The sequence below is a fragment of the Mastigoproctus giganteus genome, chromosome 12, assembly GCF_048544385.1.
Source record: "Mastigoproctus giganteus isolate SK-2022 chromosome 12, ASM4854438v1, whole genome shotgun sequence".
NCBI classification, from domain to species: Eukaryota; Metazoa; Arthropoda; class Arachnida; order Uropygi; family Thelyphonidae; genus Mastigoproctus; species Mastigoproctus giganteus.
The window spans coordinates 6,133,961-6,153,190 of record NC_143586.1 but is presented as its reverse complement, the minus strand read 5'-3'; the positions used below and the strand labels follow the sequence as shown (position 1 = coordinate 6,153,190).

The 19,230-nt window shown below is 38.0% G+C and overlaps 1 protein-coding gene across 1 annotated transcript in view; it reads right to left on the bottom strand.

Annotated features, from left to right (window-relative positions):
* Cox10 (Cytochrome c oxidase assembly factor 10) overlaps positions 1-19,230 on the bottom strand; it is a 76,195-nt gene that overhangs the window by 5,104 nt on the left and 51,861 nt on the right. The window contains exon 6 of the mRNA XM_090386592.1: positions 12,868-13,100. Coding sequence (XP_090242718.1) covers positions 12,868-13,100 — 233 coding nt within the window. The remainder of the gene's footprint in view (positions 1-12,867; positions 13,101-19,230) is intronic.

Here is a 19,230-nt window from a genome sequence, read left to right as displayed (position 1 = left end):
GGTTATACCTAGGATCACTAACAGTCCCATTATCGTGAAGGTGCAAGCAGAGGATTTGGCTGTCACAGACCATCTGGACTTCGCCGAAACTGGGTCCACTTGACTTGAATGTCACCCGAAAATCAGTTCCACCAGCATTTAAGACTCCCAGGCAGCAAGTACAGCTTATCTGGCATATCTGAGAGAATGTCTGTGACAGCCTCAACGATCCACAAGGATTGTCTTGTGGGCAGTGAGCTGTGGAGTGAGGTTGAAATCCCTGATGGCGACATGGTGAGGTGAGGGGTGAAAGTGGGGGATTGCCCAGTTGGCTGCCTCAGTAATGATATCAATTGTGGGTACTGGCAGGATATACATTACGCAGATGTGGATGCGTTTCTGAGCGGTGTGATGGCTAGGACTTCGAAATTTGGTGAGTCACTGGAGATAGTGATGATCAATTTGAAGGATGTGTCTTTGAAGAACATAGCAACACCACTTAACTTGAATGGAAGCTGACTCTTCTATTCCTCCTGGAGGTGAATTACGCCACACAGCCTGCTGGGGCAGCTATCACTATGTTCTGTTGCTCGTGCTCAAGCCATGTTTCAGATATAGCTAAAATATCGAATTCGCCTGATAGCAGGATTTGCTCCATAGTCTATTTTATTTCGCAAGCTCCTAACGTTCTGATACATTACAACTTACGGTGTCATAGCAATGCACTTGAATTAAATTTTTGGACCTCGAAGGAGGAAGTACCACATGAGGTCGTGGGTGTCTCGTGATCACTGTTGGGATCGGCCAGCATAACTTGTCTTGCTTGCTCAGAGAATTTGGGCTATGGGGTAAAATGGGGGCTGTTGTCTACTGTGATGATAGAACCGAATGTCTTGTTTTGTGTATGGTTTAAGGGGCGCAACCACTGTAGAGCCTGGATCTCGAGTCAGCTTCCATTGAATTGCGTGTCTGATGCGTGCTCTGCAGTTTCTCTTTCTGATGCTGCTGCTGCTGCTTGGGTAGAACGGTTGGAAAATCACACCAATCAGCCAGGAAGAGGAGGGTAACTGATAGCTTCAACGGACATTGCTTCATACGATAACTTGAAGGAAGCATAATTATTGCTATTGGTAAGTAGCTTAGTGACTTCTGCACTGATGTAGAGATCTTGAAGGAGGACGTTAGCTACTTGTTCAGTTGTTAGGGGATGAGCCTCGAAATGCAAATGTTTTTAGATGTCTTGTTGCGATCTGGTGTGATGGCTATGAGCCTAGAAAAATTTAACATGCCTCTTACACATGCATTTTTCATTCGCGCACCTGGTTCGTGTGACTGTTTGACCTTTGGTGATGGAGTGTTGTGAGTGGGATGGGGCTCAGATCTAGCCACAATGCCTGCCCATGTTGATCTGATGGCCTTTTTATTACGATGAATTTCGGCATCGTGAGCTAGCGGTTCCGTATGATGAGTTGTGCACGTGTATAGATTGTGAGGCACTCGTGATGGCTGTGCTACATCTGGTTGGAAGGGACATGGAATACTCACTCAGTGGAATTTTTACCTTTTCATTTGATGTGTCAGTTGCAGGTATATTATTGCCTTTTGCATGGGAATGCGATATTTTCTTTGTAGTGATCAATTTCTGCAGCTTTTCCACAGCACTCTGAGTCAGGAATAGAATGACTTATGCTGCGTTTCACATCCTCTCAAATTTTGCTAGAGAAGAGATCGTAACACTTATAGTAGAAGGTATCAAACTCCAATTGTACACATTTTAGTAGCACAGCCTTGAAGTTACTCAGCATTGGCAACAGGAACTCATCGGTTATATGAGGTTGGGTGGAATGAACAGGAGGGTTTTTATTTCACAGCCCTACTGAATACTGCCTATTCGTCTCCGCTGTGACCTCCACATCAGGGTACAGATTGGTAGACAGCTATGAATTAAACTGATGCAATTGCACTAACCTACACAATATCCAGTATGGTCACTGGGTACCTTCTGCTAAAAAATGCAGTGTCTCTAGTCCATAAACCATATTATAATCCTTTAATATACCTCTTTAATTTCTTATAATTTCAATATATATAATTACTACTGTAAGAGTATAATTTGTACTATATAGGTACTCAGAGTGTGTTAAAGCATTGGCATAAAAGTGCTAAGCTGGCCATAAGGCAAAAGAACCTATAAAGACTAAGATAGCCTATACCCTAGAAATAAACATATAATTAGCAATAAAATAAAATAATGATTATGCAGCTAATTATTGATAATCTGATACAGTGAACGGCACTTTTTCGAGGGCTAACATCATCCAATATATTCTGCCAATAATTAGCAAGGCTATCTGTTTCTGACTGTTATCTGCCTGTTTAACTAGGTCCAAATAATAAACATAAGGGCAATCTATGCTAAACTTGATATTTAATAGCAAACAGGCAAGATAACAGCTAGCCCCCAAAAGATAGCTTTGCACACTTTAAAACACTTTGTATATCAGCTGCTTTCTACATTTTCTTCCTTACAAAAATTCATAATTTTTATAAGGAAGAAAATCAAATGGTTATTGAAGCCAACAGTAACATAGTGTACTAGATATTTTTTAGTGATCTTTAAGTGCACTCCACTGTTAAGAAACAAGGAACCTATCTAAAAAGTTTTGCCACTTAGAATGCACTGCAAGTGAGTGCCTTTAGCATCACATCACATCTCGAACCGGAGTTCGAGCCTGTGACCACCAAATACGGAGGATGTGGAAAGGTCAGGGAATGACCACCGCATATCCTTGGAGCAAGATAGCCTTAGTTGCTAATGCTCCTAAAAACTAAATAACAAACAACAAAAGAAATTAAGCTTGTTAAAATACATTGTTAGGAGAGAAATCTCTGCGTCTGTTAACACCTCATATCTAATTTGTAACAAGGAATTTGATTAACCGACTTTATTACTAGAGGTTTCTTATCAACTCAAATATTATATTAGAGTAATTTAATAGCATAATTAGTGTAACTCCAATTATATTAGTGTAACCGAAATAAACCAACTAATTCCCATCAATAACAACGATAAACCCATAAATACGATGTTAAGTTGATTCTTAAGAATCAACTAGACAAATCTCTACTTAAAAGTAGGGATCTGTCTAGTTAACACTTAGTATTTATCTCAGCTAATAAGATGGGTGACTGCTTCTTATCCATATCCTAATATTTAATGCAATCGAACTGTACCACACAATGTAATTAACAACATGCTCTGCCAAGCATATACAAGATTGTTTGCTACTGCTTCACTTTTAGAAAAAGCCACATATATCAACATGAAATCTATAATCCCATAACCAAAGCAGAGAAATATTCTACTTAAATAAATCAACAAAGTTGTATCAATTCTTGTTGAAGATTTTGCAGCTGATTTGCACATAAAAGCCAATAGTTGAACCTCTCAACAACCCATTTGCCAGTTATGTTTCGAAAAATTGTCAAATCCAGCAAATTACCCAAGAATCAGTAAATTTCTTGGATTAGTCACTTGCCCAAGTAGCCACTCATCCATGTCAGAGCTGACTATGCACAGGGGGGGGAACACTCAGCCTAAAACACTGATGGATCCAATATCTCTCTATTACAGAAGATTTAGGAGAAGTCCGGTTGGCCTGCCTCCCTAAAATCCACTCATGCAAACCTTCTCGATAGTAAGCCCTGTTATGTCACTTAGGTGGCAACGAACATGTAGAGTGGTTCTTTTCAAGAAGGCTGGTCAGCGTGAAGAGGAAAAGACCAAACCCTCCAGCATATGACAGCACGACAAAAGAAATGGCCCTCAGTCCCCAGCAGCTTTCACTCTCCCTCTTACGGCAGCAAGAGGATCAGAGTGGAAGCAGAGGGTGCTAAGAATCTCTGGGTACGACCAGGCTGCCATGCACAGAAACTGAACTTGGCCTGTTATAACGTACGATCACTCATCGGTGAAGACAGGATATTAGAGCTGGAAAAGGAATTAGAAAATGTGAATTGGAATATCATCGGTTTGGCTGAAAAGAGAAGAAGAAATGAATCACTTATAAGTTTATCAAGTGGAAATCTGCTGTACACAATGGAAACAGTGAAAGGAGTGAAGGTGGAGTTGGGTTTCTGGTCCATAAAGATTTTAAAAACAACATTTTGGAATTCAAAAGTACATCACCAAGGATGTCGAGGCCAATACTCAAGATTTCTAAGAGGTACAAGCTAAAGATTATAATGATTTATGCACCAACATCGAGCCATGATGATGAAGAGGTTGAAGAAATGTACACCGAAATTGAGAGTCTTCTAGATGAGCAGAAAACCCACTACACTATTATTATGGGGGACTTCAATGGTAAGGTTGGAAAAAGGCAAAACAGCGCAGAAAGAGGAACTATAGGAAATTTTGGAATTGGTGAAAGAAATAAAAGAGGTGAAAGACTTGTGGAATTTGCAGAATTTCAAGGACTGTCAGTAATGAACACTTTTTTCAAGAAAAGGGTGAACAGAAAGTGGACATGGAAGAGTCCAAATGGATTAACAACTAATGAAATCGACTTCATCCTCACTAACAGAAGATATTGTGAATGATGTTACCGTCCTGAATAAGGTAAATGTTGGAAGTGATCACAGAATGGTAAAATGTACACTTGATATAGATGTAGGAAAGGAAAGGAAAAAACTGACTTGAGTAAATAATACAAAGGTCTTTGAGATAACAGAGGAGGAGAAAAAGCAGTATGTACTGGAACTTAAAAACAAGTTTGAGCTTCTGCAGACTGCTCAGGACCAAGATATCGACGAGGAATATTACAACTTTCTTGAAGTGATAAAGCCCAAGAAACCTATAGGGAAACAGAAATACAAAGAAGAAAAAATTAGTCAAGAAACACTTGTCATGATGAACCAAAGACGACAAATGAAGAGCAAGAAAAACACTGACAGGGAGAAAATTGAGTATACTGAGTTATGCAAAGCCATTAGAAAGAGACTCAGAGAGAACATAAGAAGATTTAACACAAGAAAAGTAGAACAAGCATTAAGGGAAAACAAAGGATTTAAATCAGCAGCCATGAGCAGTAATACAGAAAGACAAATGATACTGAAACTGAAGAATAGCGATGGTGTACTTATAAACAGCAGAGAAGACATAATTCAAATAGCAGAAGACTACTATAGAGAATTATACAAGGAGCGAGGGAATGATACCAGCAGTGGGGAAGATGGATTGCAAAGTAGCAACACATACGACATACCCGATATTCTTCCTGATGAGGTAGAACATGCTTCGAAGAAAATGAAGAATCGGAAAGCCCCAGGGGAAGATGAAATTACTGTAGAGTTGTTAAAATTGGGAGGAAGAGACATAACACAAAAACTGGCAAGGCTCTTCACAAAGTGCATTAGAAAAGGTGTGATGCCTAATCAGTGGAATAATGCAATCATAGTTTTGCTGCATAAGAAAGGAGATAAATCAGAAATTGGAAATTATAGACCAATTAGCTTGTTATCCCACATCTACAAGTTGTTCACAAGGGTCATTACTAACAGATTAGAAAGAATACTTGATGAGAATCAATCGAAAGAGCAAGCTGGCTTTAGGACAGGATTCTCAACTATGGATCACCTTCACGTAATATCACAGCTAATGGAGAAAGCAAATGAATATAAAACACCATTATGCCTGGCATTTGTGGACTATGAAAAGGAATTGGCTCCATACAGCATAAGGCAATGTTTCGGGCACTGGAAAGACAAGGCACAGATACCCCATCCCCATATATTATGATTTTGAAGAAAATATATGAGAGTGCTACCTACTTTATTAGACTGGACAAAGACAGTAGGAAATTTAAAATCGAGAAAAGAGTTCGACAAGGAGACACAATATCTCCGAAGCTGTTTACTGCTGCCCTTGAGGAAGCTTTCAGAAGATTAGACTGGTCGCAGAAAGGAGTCAATGTGAACGGAGAGTACCTAAACCATTTACGATTTGCAGATGACATTGTGGTCATAAGCCATGATCCCAAAGAATTAGAGGAAAATCTTAATCAGTTATACACAGTTAGTAAGGATTTTGGACTAAACATGAATATGGCTAAAACAAAAGTAATGATGAACAAGTATGCCATGGAAAGAGAAATAATGATTGAAGGAGCAGCAATTGAAAAGGTGGAGTCATACTTATCTGGGACAAGTTATTAGCTGTAATAATGATAAATGGCTGGAAGTCAAAAGAAGAATAAATTTTGGATGGATAGCATTCAGAAAATATAGTCACATACTGAAGAGCAATATCCCAGTTTGTCTGAAACGTAAAATAATGAACCAATGTATACTCCCCACCATGACTTATGGAAGTGAAACTTGGTCACTCACCAAAAGAATGGAAGAGAAGCTGAGAACTACACAGCAAAGAATGGAACGAATTATATTGGGAATCACACTGTTAGATAAGAAGAGAAACACATGGATTAGGCAGCAAACTCAAGTAAAGGACATTCTTATCAAAACTAAAGAACTAAAATGGTCTTGGGCAGGACACATAGCTCGAAGACATGATGACAGATGGACTAAGAAAATAACAGAATGGTACACAAGAGGAGCTAGAAGAAAACCTGGAAGACAAAGGCGGAGATGGATAGATGAAATTCATGAGTTTTTGGTAGTAAATGGATGGCCAGTGCTCAAAACAGAAGGAACTGGAAAGCTGCTGGAGAGGCCTTCATCCTGCAGTGGATTGAAAATGGCTGATGATGATGATGCACAGGGTGGTGATTTCACTTCAGAGCCACACTGAAAAATGTCTAATGGAATTATCTACTGCTATTTGTAAACAAGGTGGGCAGCTCAATAATTAACAGTGATAGATCATTCAAGGAATTTCATGGTTTTGTGATTCATAAAGCATCAAAGCTGACATAATATAACTCCTATAACGAACACTAAATTCTTAGACTGTTGCATTTGCAAACAACATTGAACCAGCAATTTCATCCATTTTTATCTCTCCTTAATTAAATGGTCTGCCAAAGGAAAAAGAAATGGCTTTATTTATGAATCGAAAAATCAAGAAATACCTTGAATAATCTATCGGTTAACAATAATCTTGTTTATAAACAGCAGGAGATAATCCTATGACCTTCTAACAAACTATTTCATGTGGCTGGAGCACAGTAAACACTGCTGTAGCTCTGAGGTGAAACATGATTGAGCACAATCAACCCTGACATTACTTGGGTGAGTGACTAATCCAGGAAATTTACTGATTCTCAGGCAGTTTGCCAGATTTGTCAATTTTCCTAAAAGTAGCTGGAAAATAAGTTGGGTTGCACTTGGGAGGTTAAATTATTGACTTTATGACTGTACATCAGCTATAAAATCTGCAGTAGTTCATAGGATGTACACACACACATCATAATGTATTGTGAAAGAGGTTAGTTATATTGTTAAAAAAAAAGTTGACGATGGAACTTTGGTGAGGTAATTATAAGGCTTATGGCATGCAGCTTAGTTCAACTGTGTATGGTGTGTTTTGCAAGGAATAATTATATTTTTACGTAATTTCTAATACTATACATATTACTGTCTTTACTTTCTACAATAAAAATGTAAATGTAAACTGCAGCCATTATCAACCAACTGTTGATATTACTCTAATAGAGGAGGCTTCCATCCAACACTGCAGGATGGAAGACTCCTCAACAATTCATGTTGAAGGAAATGGACCATAATCTGCCATGCTGGTACAGTGCGGGTTGGCAGATCGACCGTATTTAGCAGTCAGGGGCTTGAACCCCCGGTCTACTCAAGGAGCGTGTGCTACTGCACTCGGCTATGGAGGCCTTACTTTCTACAATACTGTATGTTATGTTTTTCTTGATGTTGGAATACTGTAGTGCTGGACTATGCACAAACATAGCAGCATGTTAGAAAAGCAACTAGAGGGAGTAGCACTCTTGATCTGATTATCAGCAGTGATTATTCATGCATTAAGAATTTACAGATAAAGGAACCACTAGGTGGCAGTGATCACAGTGTACTGATGTGGGATTTACTTAAAGATGTAACTACCATCAGGGGTAAAGGGGAGGGTTTTTGCTTTTGTAAAGGTGACTACAGTGGTCTCAGAGATTTTTTAAATTCTCTACAATGGGACCAACTGATGATATTACCAACAGCAAATTCTAAATGGGAAGCATTTAAGAAAGTAATCTTGGAAACTACTAGATTACATTTTGTTTCAAATAAGAAATACTGCTCTAGGTTTAGGCCCAAATGGATGTCAGATGAACTAATGAAACTCATGGCAGAGAAGAAAAATTGCATGGGATGCATATAAATTATCAGGCAACACAGTAGATATAAGCTAGTCTGTAACCAAGTCACAAAGGAGATTAGGCAAGCGAAGGCAGATTATAAGAAATCTTTGGCAAAGGATGCAAAGAAAAACAGCAAAGACTTCTTTACTTATATAAACTCTACAAAGGAAGGGGATGAATCAGATTGGTCCACTTGATATCAATGGCTTGACAGTAGATGATTATTCTCAGATAGCTGCCAAACTAAATGAGTATTTTGCATCTACATTCATACATGAGGAGTTATTCAAGAGGAGAGAGAGGCCAGATATTTATTAGCATTACTTGAGGCATATGATGCAAGTAAGCAAGCTTATACAGCATCAGCAAAAAAATAAAAATAAAAACCTTCCCATTTCACATTTCACCTATCCATCACTCCAAATATTTGTCTAGTTCACTCTTAAATTTATTTAAGCTATTAACTTCCACAACAACAGATGGAAGTCTATTCCAGCAACCAACTACCAGCCAGCTAAAGGTAAACTGCTGCACATCTAGAGAATAGATGTGCAGCAGTTCCATAGATGTTTTTCTTAATCTGAGCAAGCGGAAGTATCCCATCAGCATTGAGCCTGCACAAACCATTCAAGGCCTTATACACCTCGATCAGATCACCTTGCAGGTGCCTAGTTTCCAGATGCTGCAACTTGCAGGACTTAAGCCTTTCCTCGTAAGTGCACTCCTTTGTCCCTGTCACTAATCTCGTTGCCATTTTCTGTACTCGTTCTAGAAACTCTACGTCCCTCCCAAAATGAGGCTTCCAGACCTATATACAGTACTAAAGGTACCATTACCTTATCAAACTCTTACAGGGAGTTAAATGATTGTAATAACTGAGAGCCAAGTGGAGGTGAAATTGTTGCAATTCAACATAAGGAAGACACTGGGGTGGATGGGATCTATCCATCCACCCCAGGATGGATAGATCAGGTTTGCAAAAGACGTAAGCAAACCCTTAGCCGTAATTATGAGAGAATCCTTGGATTCAGTGGAAATCAGTCCAAATGTATCTCCAATTCACAAAGGGGGATCAAACGGTGACAAGAGTAATTACAGACCGGTTAGTCTGACTTCTGTTCCAGGAAAATATAATGGAATCACTGATTAAAGGAGGAGCACTGCAGGATCATCTACACAAGACTGTAGTAATAATTCAGACACAGTGTGGGTTTGTTAAGGACAAGTTAGTTATTTGGTTTTTAGGAGCATTAGCAACTAAGGCCATATTGCTCCGGGATATGCGGTGGTCATTCCCTGATCTTTCCACATTCTACGTATTTGGTGGTGATGGGATCGAACTCCGGTCTAATCAAGAAGTGTGTGCTACACACTGCTGCTTCTTCCCACCTAGCTACGGAGGCGCCTTAAGGAGAAGTCTTGTCTGACCAATTTGGGTGGATACTATGATGTGGTTACAAAGGAATTGGATGCAAAAAATAATTTTGATATCATATACTTGGATTTCAGGAAAGCTTTTAATACTGTTACACATGGATGACTACTGTACAAATTGGAGAAGTATGGCATTAAGGGTAAGTTGCTACAATGGATATAAGGATGGCTGAGTGGGAAAAGATAGTGTTAATCAATGGACAATTCTCTTCACGGACTAACATTATTAGTGGAATCCCCCAGGGTTTAGTGTTGGGCTCGTTGTTTTGTATATTTACCAATGATACTGATGTAGGTATGTGAAGCTTAATGTCAAAGTTTGCAGATGATTACAAAGGTTGGCAGGGTTGTTAATAGCAGTAATGACAGTATGCTGCTGTAACAGGATCTGTAAAAGTTAAGCAGATGGGCTGAGAAGTGGCAACGACAGTTTAACATTCAGAAATGCAAAGTACTGCTTATGGGTAGCAGTAACCTCAGAGAAATGTCCAACTGGGTGGTGTTACTCTCAGGATAGTGGAGAATGAAAGAGACCTGGGGGTAATTGTGCAGTCAGATATGAAGTTCTCTGAGCAGTGCAGACAGGCTGCCAGAGGGGGTCATGGGGTTTTGTCAATGATATACAGGAATTTTGCAAGTAGGGATAAGGAGGTGATTATCCCCTTGTACAAGGCAATGGTCAGACACCATGGTCAGACACCATGTGTTCAAGTCTAGAGGCCTCATTTTACAAAGGATGTAGAGTTGCTAGAACGAGTACAAAGAAGGGCAACGAGATTGGTGAGGGGGAATAAAGGGGTGGTCTTACCAAGAAAGGCTTACGTTCTGCAAATTGCAGCATCTGGAGAGTAGGCACATGTGAGGCAATCTGATTGAGGTTTATAAGGCCTTGAATGGATTGAGCAGGCCCAATGCTGATGGGAATCTTCCTCTTGCTCAGATTACAAACCTGAGGGGGCATAAACTGAAACCGTGGAAAGAGTTGTCGAATAGATGTGCAGAAATTTGCCTTTAGCCAGTGGGTAGTTGATTGCTGGAACAAACTTCCATCTGTCATTGTGGAAGTTGATAGCTTAAATAAATTCAAGGCAGAAAGAACTAGACAAACATTTGGAACGAATGGATAGGTGAAATGGAAAGTAAGTTTTTTTTTTTTTTTGGCTGATGCAGTACAAGCTTGCTTTCTTGCATCATATGCCTCTACTAATGCTAATTTCTTAAAGATATACACAAAAAGGGACTTAAATTAGTGAAATGGAATTTAATATCCTGATTAAAAGAAAAGGCAGATTTTCATGTATGGTTGTTTTTCTTTAGAAAATGTGAAGTTTTAGATAATTAAAATAATACATTGTCCTAAATATATACAAAATCATTATGATAAAAAATATGAATGTGACATTCATAATTGCTCTCTGGGTATTACCATATATCGCTTTGTACTAGCTAAGAGAGCAAAGAATTCAGACAAAGTTTTTCACATATAAATATAATTTGTTTGGACCCTTTTGCAAGGATCCAAACAAATTAGTTTGGACCCTTGAGTAATGGGTGTGGGACAGTTTTAGTCCAGCTGATGCTACTGATGAACTGAACATTGATTTTCATTGATCTTTACAAGCAAAAGGAACTTTATAGTGAGGAGAGGCTGGCCAGTAAGAAATTAATAATACCAATATTACAGAAGATTACTTATTAGTTAGGAAAATGTTCACACCTAAAGGCAAGTAAGACTTCTGGAGTTTATGTCATATATCCAGTTTGATTTGATTTGATTTGGTAGTTGTTGGCGCATCGGCTTCTGTGGCCATATTGCACCTCCCATGGTTTTTGCAGTACTTTGATCCAAGCCCGAGGCGGGAATCGAACCCGCGACCTTTGGGTTGCCGGGCAGGTACTTTACCCACTCGGCTAGCCCGGTCGGCATATATCCAGTAATTTTGGGGGATGCAGCAGGAGGGCACACTGAACCATTAATGTTATTTATGAGAGCACTTTTGGATTCAGGAGAAAGTGTAGAAATGCCAATGTATTGCCAATACATAAAGGTTGTTTCTGAGAACAAAATGCCAGTCAGACTTTGGTAGAGAAAGTCATGGAGGCAGTGAACAACAGTAGATATTTAGATAGAAATGGAATTCTGAAGGATACACAACTAGTTTTGTTAAGTAAAATTATGTTACCTGGCTGTCTATTTTTAGGATGTTTAGATAGAAATAGAATTCTGATACACAACATGGTTTTGTTAAGGGAAAATCATGTTTAAACAACCTGAATGGCTGTTCTTCTATAGCCACTCATAAGTAAGCTCAATGTAAGAAATAATTTTGACATTTTGACATTATTTGGATTTTAGTGGTTCATCTGACTTGGTCCCACATGAGGTTATTGTATAAGCTGGAACATCTTGGATCTCTGGGTGTCTGAAAGGCAAAAGACAGGGTTGTGATTAATGGTTATTTGTCAAATTGGGCTAACATTAGCAAGAGGTTTCAAGGATTAGTTCTGGGCCCACTGCTGTTTCTGAATTTCTTAAATGATGACAAAGAGGTAGTCGGCATGATGTCAAAATTGCAGATAATGTAAAGATTGGGAGAGTGGCATTGTTTAGGTTTTTTTTTTTTTGGTGCAAGAGCTTCTTTGGCTATACTGTACCTTTTACATTTGCACTGTGACATGCTACTAATTCAAAAAAATTTGAATAGATTCCTTCCAAAAACATTTTATTATAAAAAGTTAGCAGAATGAGCAGTGACTCTTCACTAAGCTGCTGGATCATTTCATAGTAGAACTCTGAACTTGTCAAGTGTGGCAGACCTAAATTAAGAGGCCTAAATAAACAAAACATAATCAACTAGAGATCTACTATCAAATTTAGTTCACAGTTCTAAATTTTTTATCCTATTTTCACAGTTTGATCAAAACACTTTTCCATGAAAAATGTATGTGAATGAATGTATGTCCATATAGATATATGCAGGCTTCTGCAGACTTCTTCCTTCCTTCCTTTCTTTTTTCATGATGCTAAAGGCACGCACGTGCATATAAAGCTATAATGTATGGAATTCACACGGTCACAAATATTCATATAATTAACTAAAGATCTAAAATTAATTCTTACCACCATCTAATGATCCCGTACAAGCTGTCCATCCCATCATGGGAGGAATGGCACCCACAACTGATCCTACCCATGTGTTCAAAATGCTACACCTTTTCAGTGGAGTATACATACAGGTATACAGAACAAGATTGGCTGCACCCAAAAATGCTGTGAGACTATTCACGCCAAAATATAAGGTTGCCAAACCACACGAACTGGTACACAGAGCAAATGTCATTGCATGAAGAGGCCTAAATAAAACAAAAGAATACTATGCACATAGTAAACCAATACTTTTATAAAAAAAAAAATATATAGTATATATATACACATACTATACCAGTCCTTTTGCACACTACTTCAAAATTACACATTTTGAAGTAGTGTGCAAATTACACATTTAATTTGCACACCACTTCATTTATTACATATTTAATTACACATTGTCCAGTTACACATTTAACTAATGATACTCAACGTATACATGCTTCAGAGTCTTTTTTTTTTTTTTTTTTTAACTTAAGTGGCATGCATCAGTTGAAATGTTTTAATTCTAACTTTCCTTTTTAGTGCTTTTTTATAGATAGTAGTAAATTTCCACCAAGTTTCACTATTTTCACTAACAATGCCTTTGTTCACTTTCACAGGAAATATTACAGATCCTTATTCAGTACAGAAATCAATAAGTTGACAAGAACAGCATATTACCGCCAATCTACTCACTCTCCTCTTTAATACCCTTGTTACTCCAGTTTTTAGGCCCTCAATGAAAGGTGCATTATCAACAATAAATGCCAGACAATATTTTGGGAAAAAAAAAAAAAAAAAAAATCTCACAGGTTATTTATTTATTTTTTTGCCTTTTAGGTTGTTCAGAAAATGTCCAATGTTGTACTCTGTAGTCACTTCCAATGCTGGACCTGAAAGAAAGCCACTTCCAATTTTTTTTTTTTTTTTTGTTATGAAAGGTCATAACAAAAATGGGATATAACTTGGAATTACTTGGAATCTGTAACAGTCAAAAATGATCCATTTTTCAGAGCTATTACTACCTTTTCCTTCCTCATTGCAATTTCACTAACAATGCCTTTGTTTTTGTTCTTCCACAACCATATTTATTTTTAATTATTTCACTGTCAGGAAACATTTCTGAAGACATGCATGATCAGCACAAATCAGAGGAAGATTCTATGACAAAAGATGCAAATAAACATTCAGTACATGTGACATCATTGTCACCACAAACTACAACATCTAAAAATAAGCATAACAAATAGGTCTTCATTTGTCATTATGCTTATTTTTTTTTTGCAAATGTTTGATTACATCATATTCTTGCACCTTGAAACTGAAAAATCATATCTATCATATGATTTTTAAAACTTTAAAATACATGGAAAATCTTGCATATACCCTATGAAATTTTCTCATATTTCTTTGGCATTTTACTGAAAGAAATTGTTAATTTTCTTTGCATTGGGCTTGGCACACCCAAGGTCCTGAGCTGGATATCATCATTTTTCTCTTTCTTGGTGATTCTCATCTCCTCTCTCTCTCTCTCTCTCTCTCTCTCTCTCTCTCTCTCTCTCTCTCTCTCTCTCTCTCTCTCTCAGGGTAACTCATGAATTTTTTTTTTGCCTGGTACAGCAAGGCTTCCTTGCACCATATGGCTAATAAATAATGATGAAATTACTGTATATAACCGAAAACAAAACTATTATCACTTATGCTTATTTCTAGTTTGCAACATAGGCTACTGTAGCACACCTGATGGACAATTCATTAATAAAAATTCCCAAATTTAAAAAAAATAAATAGAGCTTTTGCAAAAAGACAGAGGAAACTCTTTGTCACCAACTATAATTGTGATAGTGAGGGTGGGTCAAGTCAAGTAAAAATGACTGAGTTTCCATCTGGAGATGGAATAAATCTGGCAGCTGTGGTTTGTAATCCCTCTGCAGTTTCAGAGTGATTACAAACCTATCACTGATGGGTATAGAGATGAGAACCTCAACACCACAATCATCTTTCACTGTATACAACTGCAATCCACTGGAATCTTCCAAATTCAGCTGTAAATTATGTAAAACGAATCAACAATCCTCAGTAAAGGACCAATGATCTCTGACAAATGGGTAACATCATTCTGACAGTCATTCTGGAAAAGAGTGAGGGCAGAATTCTAGACATTACAGGTTTGGCATAAGTGTATCTACTAACTGTAGGGAGCTGCCTTTGTCTCCTTGACAGAAATGCAGTTTGCAAATGCAACACAATAACAAGCATTGCATATACAGCTGTACTGCAAGTTATTCTAACACTATGGAAAAATGATTCATGCTAGTTCACAGATAACTTACTTCGTTCGAACATGAGGCTCACAGAAGGAGTAAGACTAGTGCTTGTGGACTGGACTGGGACCGTTCATAGTGCTAAGAACCCACATACCCATAAGCAAACTTCATACAACCTATACTGTGAAAATTCTATAAAAATTGATGTACATGTCAGAATGATACTGCTCCAAGCCAAAAGCAACAAGCTTTCTTCATTTTTTTATGAAATACAGTAAACCCCCACTATTCGCGGTTGCTGATTTAATATAAAATGAAACCTAAAAAAATGTGAATTTTAAAGGCCCGTGAACATTTTCCGCCATAAAAAAAACATGGGCGTGGCTAAAAGTATCTTTCCCGGTCAAAACAGCGCTCAGTGGGTGGGGAGAAAGGGGTGACAAAATCATGAGCTTGTCATGGAAGTTTGTTATTTGGTTTTTAGGAGCATTAGCAACTAAGGCCATATTGCTCCGGGGATATACGGTGGTTATTCAACCCCCGCGAATAGCGGGGGTTTACTGTATAAACTTAACACAATATCTATTTCTATAAAAGCCAAAATATAAAGGTGATCAAAATAATTTCCTTACTGATAATTTAAAAATATCCATTCACAAAAGTCACCATCCTATTTTTAACTCTTTCCATTTTTTTTCTTCCCATCTTTAAAATATGGATAATAAGCATACTTTACATCTTATTTTTTTGGTTTGTTTGTTTAAGCCTGCTTTTGTTTTATGGCCTCTCTACAAATTTTTTATGTAAAAAATTTCATACATTGCCTTTTCCTATTCTTTGAATTAAAATGACATTTACAATATTCACATTGCACTCAACACCCTTATTAGTACATTATTCATTTTCTTTACATCTTCCTTCAAAAACAATGTAGTCATCATAAATATGACAGTAATGCAATGCGAACAATTTATTTCATAATACGTAAACTCATTAACATAATATATATATTTAATAATGCAAACTTGAGAGCACTTTCATCTGGTATTCTCAATTAAATTGAATTTGAATGAAAATCATGCCTCAAACCAGAGCAGCAAAGCAAAGGGATCAAAGTAGTGGGAGTACTGTGGAGCAGGTGAGAACTGGTGGGAAGTTATCTTCCACTCATGGCCTCATGAGATATACTGCTTGTTGATATTTGCAGATCTGTCTGGAATTGGACATTATACTTTGTGTGTCCGACATAAAAAGTGTGAGGATATTAGGTGTTAACTCAGCATTGTGATGGGCATCTATGAGAGCTTGAGGAACAGGGTATATGCCTTCAAAGGAATTAAGTTGGGACTTATCAAGCTCTCAGCCACCCACCTCAATACCATAGCTTGCACTTGTGCTTGAGGCAATGCAGAGGCAACTGCCAAGGCAGAATGTGCTGGTCCCACAGGAGGCTTTTTTTTTTTTTTTTTTTTATTTGGTAGTTGTTGGCGCATCGGCTTCTGTGGCCATATTGCACCTCCCAAGGTTTTTGCAGTACTTTGATCCAAGCCCGAGGCAGGAATCGAACCCGCGACCTTTGGGTTGCCGGGCAGGTACTTTACCCACTCGGCTAGCCCGGTCAGCTCCCACAGGAGGCAGCTATTGTTAGTGACTACTCTCAGGGAAATGGGAAATGTATTGTGCAAAAAAGGAAAGGTGAAACAGGACCAGTGTGCATCTGCCAGGGACAAAAGCTGATGACATTGTAAAGCAGATGTCATCTTTTAAGTGCACAAAAGGTTGATAATGTTGTACATGTTGGCACTAATGACGTTAAGAGCAGGAAATCTGAGGACTTCCTTAACAAGTACAAAGCAATGTTGAGAAAAGGTCATAAGTTAGGGTTCCATATGAAAGTGTGCATCATGTACTCCCCTCCTAATGCGTCTAGTTAGAATTCTACCTAGACACATTAGGAGGAGTGTATGATGAGAGTCTATCCATAAAGAAATTGCACAAGACTCATGGGGGTAGAATTTTTATCAACATGGTCTGTGCTTGTTAACAGAAGAGATTGTTTTTACAGGGATGGGATACACTTAAATAGAAGGGGTGCAAGAATATTTGCGATGCTACTGAGTCAGTGATAGGTGGGTCAGACGACTGCTAACTTAGGGGATACACAGACTAATAGATTAGCTAGAGGTGCAAGCAGAGCTGAAGGTGACTCTTGCACTGCTTCTACTGGAAAATGCAGCAGCTTAAGTGTCAGGGATTTCAAGACCCACTGTGGGCCATCATGGAACCAGTGAATACAAGGTGTAAGGGTAATTAAGAGTAAGAACATGTGCATGTACACTAAAGCCAGGAGCACTGTAAACAAATTTGATGTATTTGAACTACTGATTAAATCATCAAATGCAGACATTGTAGGAATAGTGGAGACATGGTGTCATTCAGACAAGTGATGCTGAATTTGAATATGGGGAGTATAAGATATACAGAAAGGATAGACAGGAAAGGATGGGGGGGGGGAAGTGTTATGCTTTTATTTAAAAAGCACGTAAAATCTAAGACAGTACAACCAGTTGACATGGGTGGCAGTGCAATTTTAAGTCAGTTTGGTGTAACGTAACCACTGGGAAAAATGAAAATGAGAACAGGAGTGTGTTATAGGCCAAATTACTGTGATGAGTACAACAAACACCATACAGAGAAATAGATAGAACCAGTAAATCAGAATGTCTTATAACAGGGGATTTAAACTTTCCAGATATTAACTCGAACTTATGGGTTGGTCACTGCCACACACTATCAAGAATTTTGTGGATTCGCTGGATGACTGTTTTCTACAGCAGCATATCAAAGGGCAACAAGAGAGAGCAATATCCTTGATCTGATTATCAGCAGTGATTCTTCATGCATTAAGAATCTGCAGATAAAAGAAACACTAGATGGCAGTGATCACAGTGTATTGATGTGGGATGTACTCAAAGATGTAACTACTATAAAGGGTAAAGGGAAAGGTTTTTTGCTTTTGTAAAGAAGACTACAGTGGTCTCATAATGTTTTTAAATTCTATACAGTGGCACAGATTAATGATACTACCAACAATAAATTCTAACCATTCAGAAAATTAATAATAGAATAATTTTCTGAATGAAAGGCTTTTCATACCATCTATGAAATGTAATGTAATGTACTTCACATATTCAAATTCTGCATCCCTTATGTCTGAATGACACCATGTCTCTGATATCTCTACAATGTCCACATGTGATGACTTAATATTTCTAATCAAAAAAATTTATTTACAATACTCCTAGCATTAGCTTGCATGCAACTATTTTTAGGAGAAATCTTTGGCAAAGGATGCTAAGAAAAACAGCAAGGATTTCTTTACTTATATAAACTCTAAAAGGAAGGGGATGAATCTGATTGGTCCACTTGATATCGATGGTTCGACTGTTGATGATCCTGCTCATATAGCAAACAAACTGAATGAGTATTTTGCATCTACTTTCACACATGAAGAGTTATTAAGGTTTGAAATTAAGCAGAAGGTTATCAAATTGTAGCAGGGCGCTTAATGATTTTGTAATAACTGAGAGCAAAGTGGGGGAGAAATTGTTGAAGTTAAACAAGAAAGGTACCTGCGGTGGATGGGATCTATCCAGTTATATTAAAGGAGGCGGCAAAGCAACTAAACAAACCCTTAGCCATAATTATGAGATCATCCTTGGACTCAGAGGAGGTCCCCACGGACTGGAGATGTGCAAACGTATCCCCAATTCACAAAGGGGAATCGAAGGGTCACACGAGTAATTACAGACCAGTTAGTTTAACTTCTGTTATGGGTAAAATAATGGAGTCACTGATTAAAGATGCATTGCAGGATCATCTAGACAAGACTGCAGCAATAATTCAGACACAGCATGGGTTTGTTAAGGAAAGGTCTTGTCTGACAAATTTGATAGGACATTATGATGTTGTTACAAAGGAACTGGAGGCAAAAAACAATTTTGATATCATATATTTGGATTTCAGGAAAGCTTTTGACACTGTTGTGCATGAAAGACTATTTTACAAATTCGAGCAGAATGATATT